General features: G+C 41.3%; 1 protein-coding gene across 1 annotated transcript in view; it reads right to left on the bottom strand.

Moving 5' to 3' along the window:
- PRKN (parkin RBR E3 ubiquitin protein ligase) overlaps nucleotides 1-15774 on the bottom strand; it is a 939557-nt gene that overhangs the window by 908686 nt on the left and 15097 nt on the right. Inside the window, exon 3 of the mRNA XM_014519112.2 lies at nucleotides 12055-12274. Coding sequence (XP_014374598.1) covers nucleotides 12055-12274 — 220 coding nt within the window. The remainder of the gene's footprint in view (nucleotides 1-12054; nucleotides 12275-15774) is intronic.

The following is a 15774-nucleotide window of genomic DNA, read 5'->3' as shown; positions in this document are numbered from 1 at the left end:
CTAATTACAGAATTTTAAAATTGAGTGTAGATTACAAAATCAGAGTTCTTTTTATCTGGATATCCTTTTTACAGGACTGGCCAGCACTAGAAAAAGGGTACTGGAGACAAAGTGACCAATGATTTTATCTAATATGCCAGTTTCTTTGTCCCATTATCCTAATTCTATTTTGATCTGACATGTGTACAAAAAAATTACCACTCAACTGACTGTGTAAAAATGTACAGCAAATTAGAACAGAGGTTCTCAAAACATCATAAGATGAATAACATGCAACTAGAGAGCATGCCCTGTGGTTCCCTCCTTCCCACCCTGCTTCACATTCATATGTGAACTTTGTGGACACTAGAGCAAGTATTAAATTGGAAAATTCATTAGACAAGAATTTAATATATTTCAATCTGGCATCAATATAGTTTAATATCTCAAAATAAATAGGAGGAAACTACCTCATGTAACCAATTATCTCCCCATAGATCACCAGTGCTCTGAGAGTTGCCTGTTCTTCACCTCTGGATTGCTTGAGAACCACAGCAATAGAAATATCTGAGAATAAAGCTTTTGTAAACCAGGCTGGAGCCCAGACAAAATCTCCAGATAAAAGCAGCTTCAGACACGGACAATATTTATTATGCTCAGTTTGGGAGAAAACAGGTATATGTGTGAGAATGTGTTCATGAATCAGTGTTTCCTCTACAGTGAATGGTAACATTACCAACCCCTTGGTAATTCTTTCCATTGTCCTTTGACATATATGTGAGGTGAATAAAACTTAAAAGCAAAACTAGGGACTAATCAGAATTATGGTACTTGCAATGCTGATGATGCAGCCAGGCTCTTCAAAGGGACAAGGAGCGGAAGGGTGAAAGCAGAGCCATGCCAACATTTCTTCTTCATCATTCATCAAAAGTTTCGCAGAACTATTCAGCTCATGAAGAAAGAATATACTTTACACTTGCACAGTCTGCAGCAGGAGCGGCTGAAGTGACACTCCTGGAGGCTCCTTCCCATAGATATCATAGGAAAGTAGGGCTGCAAGGGACTTCGCAAGGTCATCTAGTCCAGCCTTCTGTCTAAGAAAGTATCATTCCTTACTAAACTATCCCAAACAAGTATCAGTCCAATCTGCTCCTGAAAATTTTCAAGGATGAAGACTCCACAGCTTTTCTAAGTAGCGTGTTCCAAATTCTTGACCACCCTCAGAGTCAAGAGGTTCCTCCTACTCTCCAACCTAAATATCCTCTGTTGCAGCTGGAGGCTATTGCTCCTAGTCCTGTCCCCTGTAGCCCCAGAGAAAATCCCACTGGCATCAACATTCAGGTATTTGAAGACTGTTATCAAATGCCTCTGCAGTCTTCTCTTCTTCAGACTAAACAAACCATAACTCTTTCAGCCATTCTTCATAAATCATGCCTTCTAGCCCCCAATTAATCATTTTTGTTGCTCTGCACTGGATTCTTTCCAATCTGTCCACATCCTTGTTGAAGTGTGAAGCCCACAACTGGACACAATAGTCCCGCTGAGGCCTCATCAGTGCTGAATTAAGTGGAAAAACATTTCCTTTGATTTGCAGGTGACATTTCTATTGATCCAACCCAGTATACTGTTGGCTTGTTTTTCCCCCAACAAGAGCACACTGTTGGCTCATATTCAGCTTATGGTCCACTGCTTTCTTCCCACTTCTGCACTGCAGATTTTAAATGTTTTCCACATGCTTCCTACTGATCTTGGGATGGTGTTTTGGGAGCTACTCCTGAGATAATGCATCCTGCCACACCCATGCCAGAGACAGTAGTGAAAGACTCACCATTTAGCTTCTATCATTTATCAATGCAAGATTATAATTCAAATACATTTTGCACTTCACTTTTAAGGCAATAAATTTGGTCAAACAACTACTTTTCCAAGCCCCAATCAAACACAGACTAAAACAATGTACCACAGAACGTGTTTCCTTTTAAATTAAAACTGATTAAAGGATTTAATCCTATTGTAAGAGTAAACTGTCAGTGCACCAAATCAGAAAATACCATCAAAAACTAACTAGTTACTTTAATTCATCTGCTAAAACAATACATCTGTTCCACACTAAATTAATTATTCCCTTTGCTTATAGAACAATGGTGTTTCCTTTATGCGAATATCTGTCAAAAGAATGGAATTAATAAAGTTTCGTAATTCTGCTTAAAATGGCGTATGTAAAGAATTTTTTTAAAAACTTGAACATAGATATATTCCTTCAAAGGAAAAGCTATCAAGCTCAGAGTAAGCACTTTGATTGCTGTTATTAGATTACGAGCTTGATAAAACTTTGAAAAAATAAGTTAATTACTTAATGCAAATTAAACAGCATACTGCTTTACCCTCCTCAAATTATTGATTCACACCATTGTGGACCTAAAGTAGATGTGATTCATTAATTTATTTTATAATTAATCCATCAGTGATTTGTACCAACATACACAGAAAAAAATCCTGTTTATTTTGAAATGCTTCCTCTTTATTAACTTTATTGAATCACAACAGAGAAACCTGCATAGAAAGCTTTTTTTGATTTTTTTGTATGAATAGTAGATTTATAGATATTTAGTTTTCAGATGCAGATGGCTAAAAATAGGTTATGAACAGCAAAAATAACTGCATTGTTGTACTTGTCTTAGTTTTGTCTGGTTCAGTTGCTGAGCAGTTCTAGAGGTTCATGTCCTGAAGTATCAATATAGATATTCATGCAATGCTGGAGGCCATTTTGGATGGATCAGTGCTCACATTTTGATGATATTCTCAAGAAGATGATGAGAAAAAACAGCAGTGTGTCTTAGGTTTAGGAATACTCAGTCTAATGCCATATTAAAATGGGAAGGTGGAAACGCACATCATACCACTATCTGACCTGGAACTAATTTGACAATATAAGTTTCAGAAATGCAAGAAGTAATTCTAAACTACTTCAGAAACTTGAGTTGCCCATTTGCTTCAAGCAGAATTCAGACACCCGCCCCCCACCCCTCCACACACACACACACACACACACACACACACACTCTCTCTCTCTCTCTCTCTCTCTCTCTCTTGTCCTTTACAGCATTTCTAAATCATTCAGGCTGGGATGCCTGGCTGTTTTTGGTTTTTGTTTTTTACTGCATGTATTATACGAGAAGAGATTTAATAAAATACCTTATACATTAAAAAGAGTAAAACAAAAATAACATTTAACTAACATGTTGTTGAAAGTTCAAATATCATTCCTATCAATTACAGTGATAGACTCAATTAAATGTCAATTTGTTACACCTCACCAGATTTTTCCACAGAAGACTGTACAGATCTGGATAAGCAAGCTCTAAATCCTAAGTCTTCCTTTCTGAGGTTAGTTTCTCTCTCATACATACACGCACATGCACACGCACACAACAAAATCATTCTTTAAGGACTTAAGTCTCAGAACCCTAGGGTGCCTATACACATGCAATGTGTCATAGCAAACTTGATTAATTGTACTTCAGCAGACTTCAGTGTCACATGTATCAGCATTCTCAAGCTAAAAAATGGAGGCAGGGCATTTTAACTAAAGCACATTAGACAAGCTTTAGTTAAAACACCCCCACCAATATTTTTCAGTGCTGGGACACTGATACACATGATGCTCCGGGTGCTTTCATTACAGCACCTCTCCCCACAACTCATGGAACATGTCTATAAACACCCCTAGAGCCTTGCTAATCTCATTTTTACACTCAGAAAAAAATTAGGATATTCTACCTGTTCTTCTCAATATTGACAGAAGATGAGTTGAACATATTTGTGAGGCCTTTCCTACCAATGTGATAAAAAAACAAACCCTAACTTTGAGTTTCATTGCTAGGCCTTTTTGTACCACTTTGTCAACAGATGTCTACTCCCCTCTATGAGCATATACAATAAATAACTTGTCAGGTTAGTTTGCTATTTTGATGACATCACAGATTAGTTTGATGAGGTATTAGATTAGCAGGGTCATAGACTTCATGGTAAGAAGGGAATATTGTAATGAACTATCCAGACCTTTGGCACAACCAAGGTTGTAAGACTTCCCTTAATTATTTCTTATTTCAAGTCCAATAGTTGTGGCTGAATAGGAATATATATTTTAATAAAAGATCAACTCTTGATTTAAAAGTCATCAGGTGTTGATAATTTGTTTTAATGGTTGTTCCTCCTCACAGTAAAACATTTTCATCTAATTTTATTTTACTTAACTTTACTGAGTTATTGAGCATGATTATTTTACCTAACTTCACTGGCCATTGAATATGATTATATCTTAGGCTGCTGGCAGATGTCAAAATAATGGCACACTTGGGATCCGAGGTGTTTTATGCTCTCTTTGAAAACTTGCACATTCTACCATACCACATATGCGCGGCAGGATGTGCAATGTTTGGGGTAGGACATAGCTGCCTTCAGATTCCAATCATTTTACTTCCAGGGTCATACTAGGAACCAGGGCTGCCCCTAGCCCAATCCTCTGGAGCAGGTGGCACGTGGTTATGTCCCTGACCCCAGCATAACCCTATGACCAATTCTGAAGTTCAGCTGATAGTCTGGGACCAGGCAGCCCCAGGTCTGAGGTGCATACCACATATCCAATTTAATGCACCATACAAACCAGCCACATAGGTGTTCTACATTACACGTGCAACATTTTTGTGGCAGTGAAGCAGGGACCTGGTGCGGCCCCATACTTACCAGGACAACAGCTTCCAGGGTGATCCACACCCAGTGGGATCCTGCACTGTTCCAATGGTAAACAGCATGCCTGTGGGCAGACAGCATGCCCCCTCACCCGCATACCTGCCCCCTGGGCAAGGCAGAGAAATGGTGGGTGACGCACTACCCACATGCCTGCCCCACAAGAAGGGCTGGGAGCAGGAAGCAGGGCTCCACACAGGCCTGGAGCCTGGGCAGGGCTAAGAACAGGTAGCTTGAGTACCTGGCACCACCTAGAGCCTGGGAGCCATAGCTGCAGACAACGATGAGCCCTGCATGGGCTCTCAGCCCCTGGCAGCAGCAGAGCATGTGGGGGCCTGCAGGGGTCTGGGTTGGTTCAGACAAACCTGGAAGTTCCCTTATAGAAGGGTGCCAGCCCCAGGAGTGGGAGGACTCTGGCATAGGCCCCAGACTGCACTTCATATCCCCACTGGAGCCAAGGACACCCCATCAGAGGCTAGCCCAACCTTTGCTCCCACCACAGGAAGCTGATGCTTCTGCAGATGCTGGATGCCAAGTACCTGCCAGGGCCTCATGAGAGGTCATAATACTTGTGGCCTGAAATCACCCACAGGGGTTGGTCAGATACAGGCCAGCCCTGTGAATCAAGTTTGCAAGTGGGGACAAACCCTGCAGAGCCTTAGCTGCCCCAGGAGAAGGCAGACATATATTTCAAGGCTGAAGCTAGGCCCATGAATGAACGGTGGACATGACTTTTTATATTGTGTTGCTTTGTTAATTTCTATATTGTACAAACAACATTGGTGGTAAGCCCTTGCTGGAATAGCAGGACCCAGCCAGCTCACATTAGTTCTAGACTGTCCTGGTTTTTTTTCCATGTTGGACCTTTCCTCCTTCATGTGAAGGCAGGTGCCTAGAGGACCATATGCTTACTCCAGTAGCATCATCAGAACACCCACTTGGAGAGGGGTGGGGTATAGGGGAGGCAGAGCCCACAGACACTGAGGCCCAGACACTGAGGCCTGTGCCCATCTCCGCATAACCCACTACAGTCACCTACCACCTCCTGATATCCTTCTCATTAACAACAGGTCATAGCAGGCAGGATATAGATAAAGGGAGTAAACACCCATTGAGAGTGCAGCATCTGGGCACCACCCTGGTGTGACCCTTCAGCCTGGGTCCCACTACAGGCAGGTTTGCCACTTTATGATGCTATAAAGTGGCTGAACATGAAGCATGTTGCCATTTATGGAACAATTATCACATTAATCATGCCATAAATGTACCTCTGACAGGGCTCTTAGCTTTCTAACTGTAAGAGCCCATGACTATCATATTTCTGATCCCTATGTAGTTATTTCTAAACTATGATCAACTCACCCCTTAACCTTCTCTTTGATAAACTAAGTAGATAAAACACTTTCAGTTTTCCACTGCAAAGCATGCTTTGTAATCCTTTAATCATTCCTGTGGCCCTTCTCCAAAACCTCTGCAATTTTTCAGCAATGTTCCCAAAGCGCAGACACCACAATTGGACACAGTATCCAAGTAGTAACTGTACAGATGCTAAATACAGGCATAACATAATCTCCCTATGCTATGATATATTTCTTCTTTATTAATTATGGATACCTCAATGTTCATCTAGTTTGAAAAATGTATCAGTAATTATCTTATATTTTCTGCAGATCAGTGATAAAGATATTAAATAAAATAAGGCTAAAGACCACATAGCCCCAGTAGGGACATATCTATTCAGTGATGATTCATCATTCACAATTATACTTCTTACCCTCATAGTTAGCCAGTTTTTAAACCATTAAATGCATGCCATGAAGATTTTCTATCATTCTAATTTATTAATCAAGATGTCATGTCAAATGCCTTAAAGAAGTATGTTGCGTCAGCATAGTTATCTTTATCAACTAAACTTGTAACCTGAACATAAACGATATAATGTTAAAATGACAAGATCTATTTCCCATAAATCCATGTTGCCATTAATTATATTACCCTTTTTAATTCTGTATTGATGGAGTCCTGTATTCACTGTTCTATAATTACACAGGCCATTTCATTTACCCTTTCTAAGCACTGGCACAAAGTTAGCTTTCTTTCAGTCCAGTTCTCAAGAACCTCCTTCATTCTAATACACTCACTGAGGTCCAATTCATTATAAAAATACTGCAGTTCAAGGTGAAGGTGTTTTCTAGGCAGCCAAGGAGCAGGCCCTGAATTCTTTGTAGATAACTAAATCCCCAGTCTGCACCTTTCCTGACTGCAAAGATGAGTCTACTATTTAATGGGATTCTGTGAGCAGGTACTCTTCAGCACCAAGTCCAGCTCCTGTAAAGGAGCAGCACTCTTCACTGGGCTATAGTGTCAGGTTCCCTTTTACTTGGTGCCCGTCAGATATCTTAACTTTTGCATTTCTTTCTACCCAATTGCCCAGCTAACATTGCAAGCTACGTGGTTAGGGCACTTGTTGGGGAAGCAGGAAATGTGGGTTTGAATCTCAATGTTCAGGAGGAACTAGAACATGACGTTTCTACTCCCCAGGTGACTGCTTTATCACTAGGTAATTACGTAAAAGGGTGGGCAAGTGAATGAAGACCCCTTTAATGTATAGGCTGCTTTAAGCACCTAAGTTAAGAGCAGGAGTTCAGCCAAGTCCCTGTGTTTAGTGTTTTCCATTGGGTAGCTCAAATGACCCTGAGCTCCTTGGACAGTGCCTTGGAGGCACTTAAGTTTTTCCCTTTTTATGTGTAGAGAGCATAGGTATCCAACACTGAATTACTTCTTGGAAGCATATAGGTCTGCACTTAGCGTACATAGATGTGACGCACTTAACCCTATCAATTTGGATTGTGCTTTCAGGGTTCCAGGGTTCTGAGGTGCCCCTAGGGCACAAAAATTACCACCTCAATTGACAGCCTTATGAGCAGCCTCAGCAAAAAGAAAAATAACCAAATAGCTACTGGAATAGCTATTACTTTCTCACGTACAAGGGTGAGTGAGCCACATTACTGGAAGGATAAAAAAAAGCTTACTTTGTAGCTGCCTATGAGGTACTATTTTTTGGGGGGGGGGATGAATTATTTCATGTTCAAGTACTTTCAGCCTGACCACATTGCTCTTTATTTTGTTTCTACGATATGGAAAGTGTTTCACTGCATCACAAAAAGTAGTAGTCCACAGACAATGGTAGCCTACATTCTGCTGTACTATTATCCTGCCATTGGGATATCTGCAACAGAAAAGGAAAATATTTTCTTTTGTCAGAGGTGTCATGGAGACAGCAAGAGTTTGTCAAAAAGTTGCAACTCCATGGGCACATCTACACAAGATGCTTAATGCACAGTACACTAATTCTACTATGCACTAGGGCATCACGGCAAAAACCATGCTAATGCAATAATGTGCAGAAGAATTAGTCTACTGCATATTAAGAGTAAAAAAAAAGGCCATGAGCCATTGCTACTGTGTATTAGCATCAGCTACTGCACATTTATGTGGTACCTCATATTAGAGTTACCAAACTAAATGTGCAGTAGCAATGCTGCATTAATGCACGTGTATATGTACCCCATGAATATATCTTAATGCCTTGAATATTTGTAAATTGACCTGCAAAGTCCATCAGGGCTATTAACCCTATATAAATATTGTATGCAGGGATGAAAATATAAATAAAAAAGCAGCAGCAAGCAGTTCACAATACCCTTCTTCCTCCGGTTAGACCAGTCTGAAAACATGTCCCCAGCTGATCAGATTTAAATCAGCATGCCCCGCTCTTATCTCATTACTCATTCAGAATGTGAGATGTGCATCATTAAGCTAGGCACTAATTTGTTCCTAAACTGCACTCATTCATCATTAGTTGGCAGTGAAAGGTTGATCAAGTCAGTTGTGGAACACTTCTATGACCCTCCCATAAATTGTATAGTTTCTGCACAACTTACTCCAAAAATTCTCTCAAAGTTATTTTAATAGTTTTGGTAACCCTTATATTGTATACAATGGGTTTTCTGGCTGTGTTAGTCACAGAAGTTTTAGTTTGCTATACTCTAATATTGTTTTCCAATGTGGTACAGAACAGCATTTGTGTACCAAGCTCTTTAAAAAGGCATCCTCAATGAACTACCAAAAACGATCGTTACTTAGTTCAGTCTTGTTCCACAGTGATTCATATCTATTTGGAAAGTATATAGTTTTCAATGGAGAGTATAGCAGGGATGTTGTGTCTTCGAAGACTGATATAATATTTTAGGAATCCTTCTAAGATATATGGTTGCTTGAGAATCTCTTTCAAGAATCAGTTTTGAAAGCTTATCTGTAGGCCTGAAAAGCTGCCTTAGCATAACTGGCAACTATCAAAAGGCAAGGCTGGGGTAAGCACTAAGAGCTGCCATGCATCATCCCTCCGCAGGTGGATGTGTGACACAGGGGCAGGCTTTCACGTCTGGTGCAAGCACCAGCCCACCTCACGCACCTGCCATGCCTTGATATAATGATATGAGGATGTTAAAAAGGTGGGAGGCTGCCCATATTGAACCCCGATATTAAGGGGGGCTATCCACAGCTCCATTCCACCCCTTACTGTCCCCAAGCCTTGCATGTGGCATCCCAGGCAAGTACACTCAACTGTACCTCTTCTCCCATTAGCTGTATTCCCTCTCTGTATTCCCTGCTTGCCTGATTTCAAGGATTGAGGGTCCCTCATTTCTGGTTCAGGTGCTTTGCAAAGTGTGCCTGGCACTGTGGGATCACTCACCCAGCAGGCTCAGGTGATCCAGGAAGCTTACCTGGCCTTTCCTACATTACATAACCCACCCGAAGGTGGAGGCTGAGGTTAAGGCACCCCAACCCACCTGGTATGGGGAGTAGCGGGGGGGATGTGTGGTCTATGGGTGTGTTTGTATAGGGGCTCAACCTAGGGCCGCTGCATGACTGTGGCTCCCTGCAGCACCGGCGGCAGCCGGCACCACAGCTGTGCCCTCGCTGTTCCACAACTGACTTGGGATCCTGGTGACAGATGGGACCCAGGCTGGTTCCAATTGCAAAACAAGCCCAAGGATAGATAGCTTAGTAGGTAAAAAGTAAGTTCAGAAAAAAATAGGCTGAAGGTGACAGAGAGAGTGACAGATTGATTAGGAAAACACTGCTGTAAAAAGGTAATTGGTGAAAACATATAGCATGACCTTATATGGAATATGCAGAAGAAGGCTGTGTGAGGGGAGAGGAGTGGGGTGATGAGGAAGCCCCAGGGATCAAGAAAGTGGGATACTTACTGCAGGTACAGAGAGGAGTCCATCTGCAGTAGGGAGCATGCTGCTGTGTTTCCACAGCAAGTGCTCCTTCCAGATTAGTGAAGGGAGCACAAAGAAAGGTATTTCTGGCTCCAGAACGGGGCAGCTGGGGGAGGACCACAGCAGGCTGGAAAACTGGACACCAGAGACCTTCCCAGTCAGCAGTGCCCCGTGGCTAGCCACAGGTGAAGAAAGCCGGCCCACTGGCCAGAATGGTTGGAAGACCACTGGCAAAACCCTGGACATGGAGCACCAAGAAACTGCACAGGTCCAGCCGGGTGAATACTAAATGAGTGAAAATGGAAGCAAGAAGCTGGCAGAGAGAGGGAGTGAAAGAGCTGCCAGCATGAGTGGGTCTGTGAGTTTCAGGGGCACAGCCACTTGATTTTTTTTTGGGGGGGGGGGGGGGGGGGGAATTCTTTTTTTTTTTTTTGAGTATCATTTTGTCTCACTGCGCCAGGGAAAGGGAGAAGAGGGAAAGCTCCATCCCTGCAAAAGTCCCACTGGTCCCAGCCCTGTGGAGCTAAACCTGGGTGGAGCTGCTGTTCAGGCTGGGTCATTAACTCTACAAGAGAGAGCAAAATAACTTGACCCAGATACCTGGAATGAATTGATTTAAGTTGATTATCTTATGGAATCTTAATGAACTGATCTAAATTGATTGACCCATGAACTGGAATGAATTATATTTAAGTTGATTGTCTTATGGACCCTAAATGAGCAGATCTGAATGGATTGACCCTTGAACCTGTAATGAATTAATCCAAGTAGATGGCCTTATGAAGCCTGCATGAACTGATTTAAATTCATGGATGCATTCATTCAATAAGCCAGTGATTAACTGCCAGAGACATATCCAGTTAATGCAAAAGCAGGATGCAGATGTGCATCACCTGGGAAGTAGTAAGGGTGAGGTGTGAGGGGAGGTGGAGCCCCATGAAGAAAATACTCTGAAAGGACCAGCCAGAACTTCTATCAGTCCCTACATCCAGTTCCCAATATTTAAAAAAATATCAAGGTGTGGCAGATGAGAGCAAAACACCGGAGATTGGTAGTGGTGGTGCGGTCCTCCAGCCTGATGGTGTACTCTGATAAGACATCAGGCAGGTGCAGGCCATAGCCTTATTGTAGCTACCCCCAACAGGCTGTAAAAGAGTATAAAAAGCCTAAGGAAACAACTTAAATTTGGGGAGATGTTATTAAGCCAACGGAGACCAGACTGGTCAAAAACGTGACCCCCAGTGCCATAATGATGCCTGATCACCTGAGTCATCATGAGTCGTTAAGAAGGCCTGCATAAAAATACCTTTACAGACTGTTTGGGTTTTTCTTGAGTAGTGGTATTGCTTATATGTTCAGTAAAGTTGGATTTGAGACTTGAATGGGACCACCAATCATTTCATTCCATTCATGTAGCCCCTTGATCAAATTCAAGTGTAACATATCCAGCAGCTGTTAATATTTTTAATGACTAGTTTGCATGTTGCTTCATCTGTGCTTGATAGAGATACCCAAAATGGAAACCAGATATCCCAAGCAATAATTTTATGAATAAGAAACTTTAAAATCCACAGCATAAGCAGTCTGTTCTTATATGTTAATGTTTGTCTGCAATGTTACAAAAACTGCTTTATAGAAATATCTTCCTAAAACTTATGAGCATAAAAACATTGCGATAGCTTGGAAATTAAAATTTTAATGCATAATCCATTTCACTTCTAGTAAAAGCAACTGTTTCTAACATATTTAAGGATAAATGGTATTTGCTTCTTTTGCTTACTTATATTCATCTGTAATATTAATTATTAGAAGTTAGAATCAGTCAATTCATCAACCAACCAAAGGCATCATGTACTGTTAGAAAAAAAATATTATGTGCTCCTCTGCATATTCACCATATATTATTGTCCTAATATTGTTTGCTTGAAAAAAGAAAACTAAAAGATTTTTTTTTCCATTCCATATGCTGTTCTACAAAGAAGGAGAGATTCCAGTGTGTAACTGGGTTTTGAAACATGAAAATTCAGTGAGTTACCTGATTTGTCAGATGGAAGGGGAAGGCTGTCATCTGCAGTATCCAAAATAACAGCTAGCCCCATGGAGTAAGATGGAAGGATGCTGGTACTGAGGTCTACACGAGTTAAGCTTTTAGGTTCTCTTTCCAGGGGAATATGACCACCTTTCGCCCTTTTCTGCACATCTTCATTTGGACTCTGAACAATATGAACTATACTCTGCTGGGCCAGGTCACAATTCTGAAAAACAAAAACAAAAGCCCAATATATAATTAAATGTGACATAAAGGAAAATTTTCCTGTATCTCCAATTTGTTACATGTTAAATGTTCTCCAATCCATTTCATGTAGCATTTCAATGAGCAGTAATGGAGTTTAAAGAAAACTGACAAGTGTAAATTGTTAGAATTAGGATTACTGGTGCTGGCACCAGGGTCACAACACTTACAAATTGTAAACATTTAACAAGGAAATGGTGGACCAGAGCCAACAGCTCTGAATAATTCTGGTGAAGAATGAACTGACATAAATAAAATGTCCAAAAAGAGAGGATGGTTATTAAGTCACATGCAGAGAATATTCAACATATAGAATGCATTTGTAGAGACAACGATAAAAAAAACTTTAAGATGTTAGTAAAAATATTGATGCATGTGATTTTTTTTTCCTGACAATAACAGCTCAAGTTATTTGCAACAGCTTGGATACAGGCTTGTGAGAATATCAGTATAGGAAGCAATGCTATCCTCTCCTACTGCTGCTATAGCTTGGAAAAATGTTGCCAAAATCTTCAGAGCTTCTTCATTGTCTTTTTGCTGGTGCAAATGTTGCTACATACAACACACAGGAATAAATACCAAGTTAGATTACATTAATTAATCATGCCAAACTTCAAACAAATTTGTTTGGAGGTCATTCTGTTTAGGTTAAGGAAATAAAAATTGTAAAAACTGAACCTAAAACAATTTTTAAAAAGCCACTGACTAGCCACAGAGCTAGTTTCCCACCTGCCTCTGGGCACACCACCCACCTGTCTCACCTGCCACACCTTATTGTAATTAATTATGTTGTTAATTAAGGTGGGAGGCTGCCCATTTTACACCCCAATATTGGGGGAGCTATCCGTGGTCTGTTCCACCCCTACACCACAGCTCAAGCCTCACAGATGGCATCTCAGGCAGTTGGCTCAAATGTCCCCTTCACACATTAGCTGTGGCCCCAATTATGGGATCTTCAGATTCCATATCAGCCCTGACCCCATCTCAGGCCACTTGGGACCCCAAGCTTCTTTGCTCATCATGGGCATCCCTCGCAGTGGGACCCTGGCCCTTTTGACCCTTCCGGTCCTGGCCCCAGCATTGACCGGTTGAGTCCCTCAGTTGGGTTTACACCTTCTGCCTGCACTTAGGGATTGGGGTCCCCCATTCCCAGCTCAGGTGCTCCTGGAAGCATGCCTGGCCCTGTGTGGTCACTCCCCCAGCAGGCTCAAGTGCTTCCCGAACCTTAGCTGATCTACCTTGCTCTAATGGTAAATGACCCACCTGAAGGTGAGGGCTGGGGTTAAGGTGCCCCTACCCGCCCTTCACCAGGGTGATAACTGGCCTGGCATTTCCTGGGGAATGAGAGCCCCACCAGGCCACCCACTCCCAGCAGGGTGCAGTCCTGCCCAGGACCAGGAGCCTCCAAGCCATCCCCTATAGCTCCTGCCCTTACCTGCAGGATGTTGCATAGTGCCTGGCTTACCAGCAGTGACCTACCCTTTTTAAATAAGCAGCCTGGGATCTAAAATGGCTGCCGCAATCAATCACCTGCTGGCTATTTGGCTCTGTCCTTAAAGTGGCAGGCACCAACAGTGCCCTGCCACACACTGAAAGTCAGTCAAATAAAGAAAAGTATATGATAGTTAAATCTAAAAAGTGAATGAATGAAAATTCACTTATAATCATCAGTTTCTCAAATCTAATAGTCAATTTAAATAATTGTAATACATTATAAGCCTACTACTATGAGTAACTGGTAATTTTACTTTATCCTTGTATTCTCAAGAAACAGCTTTTCTATTAATAACACAATATAACGATTTTCTGTAATTATGTAAAGTAATTTCAAAACAAATTAGGTTGTTAGGGATTTTAAAAAGTGTGTGTGTGTGTGGGAGGGGGAAAATTTTTCCACATACTTGCTCATACCTATCTATGATACTATGATATATGTAAACTAAGGCCAGATGCATGAACTGAATTATTTTAAAATTGTTTCCAACTTTTTTCTGAAATCCTCCTATTTATAGTAATGACAGTCAATTTAACTCCTTTTTCTAAATGTAAGTTTGCCATACTATTCTGTTTTAAACATACTCGGAAAAAAGGTAAACTGTTTAGGATTATATTCTTCAAATTTTTCAATCCAGGTACTGCTTTTCTTTGAACTTTTGGTTATTTCAGATGATATTGAAGAATGCACATTTCTTTTCAATTCTTTAAGCTACTGCATACTGTCCCTCAGAAAAACCTTTTTATCTTTTAACCTATACATGGGTCGCAACTTTCTGTTTAATATCAATTAATTATTCTTATATTGTAAGGCAAAGTTACCCCACACGTGTATACATTCCATGTAACAAGTTTTGGGGTCAGGAAAGAAAGAGGAGAGAAGATGTCCTTAGAATTATTCCTGTACCTCTAACATATTTAAACAGTTTAAACATTACATTAGATATGAGCTCTGAATGAATCCTGTGGCACAACCAGGGATTTACATTCCACTAAAACAGTGGTTCCCAACCTTTTTTTTGCTGCAACCCGCTGCTGGGAGCAGAGTGCAGCAGTGGCAGTGGCCTGGGGATGGAGGCACTCCCAGCATGTGGCGCAGCTTGTTCTTTATACGTGGTGCTGCCAGCATTGCCCCCGAGACTCTCATTTGGGTCACAACCCGAGGTTGGGAACCGCTACACTAAGATCTTGAGAAATACTAGGGATTGGTAATTCAGTTCACGATGCCATGATTAATATAGAATTTTCTGGTTAGGCAAAGGGGCTGCTCTCTCAGCTTGGAAAGAGACACTGTATGTTTTTTGTTTTTTTCTACAAGGCTTGGTTTTACAAGAGATCTTGATCTTCCTTAGTAACCAGTTTAAATGGTACCTCAGTTGGTCTCTCTTCAAAATCTTCTGTCTTAAGAGAAGCAAGCAGTTTTTCAGCTGCATAAGGCTTTAATGCAGAATTAATAGATACACTCACTTCTTATGACTACCCTGACCTCAATCATCGAGCTCCAGTATGCTGATGATGTTGTAGTATGTGTTCACTCAGAAGCAAACCTTCAGGCAAACAGCGGCATCTTTACCGAGGCATACAAGATAATGGGACTGACACTTAACATTCAGAAGACTAAGGTCCTCCACAAACAAGTTCCTAAGGAACAGTCCCAGACTCTGGCAATGCAGATGTATGGTGAGACTCTGGAGAACGTTGAGTATTTCCCATACCTCAGGAGCCATCTTTCACAGAAGATTGACATCAATAAAGAAATCCAATATTGCCTCAAATGTACAAGTGCAGCCTTGGTACATCTAAAGATGGGTGTTCAAATTTCACAACATCCAAAACCAAGCTTGTGATTTATTAAGCAGTTGTGATCCCCACCTTGCTGTATGGAGCTGAGACATGGACAATGTACAGAAGACATCTAAAGTTATTAGAGAAGTACCATCAATGCTGCCTGTGGAAGATCCTCTAAAT

Source organism: Alligator sinensis, unplaced genomic scaffold (assembly GCF_000455745.1).
Source record: "Alligator sinensis unplaced genomic scaffold, ASM45574v1 scaffold682_1, whole genome shotgun sequence".
NCBI classification, from domain to species: domain Eukaryota; kingdom Metazoa; phylum Chordata; order Crocodylia; family Alligatoridae; genus Alligator; species Alligator sinensis.
The sequence above is the reverse complement of the archived record's forward strand: the minus strand, read 5'-3'. Positions and strand labels throughout refer to the sequence as shown.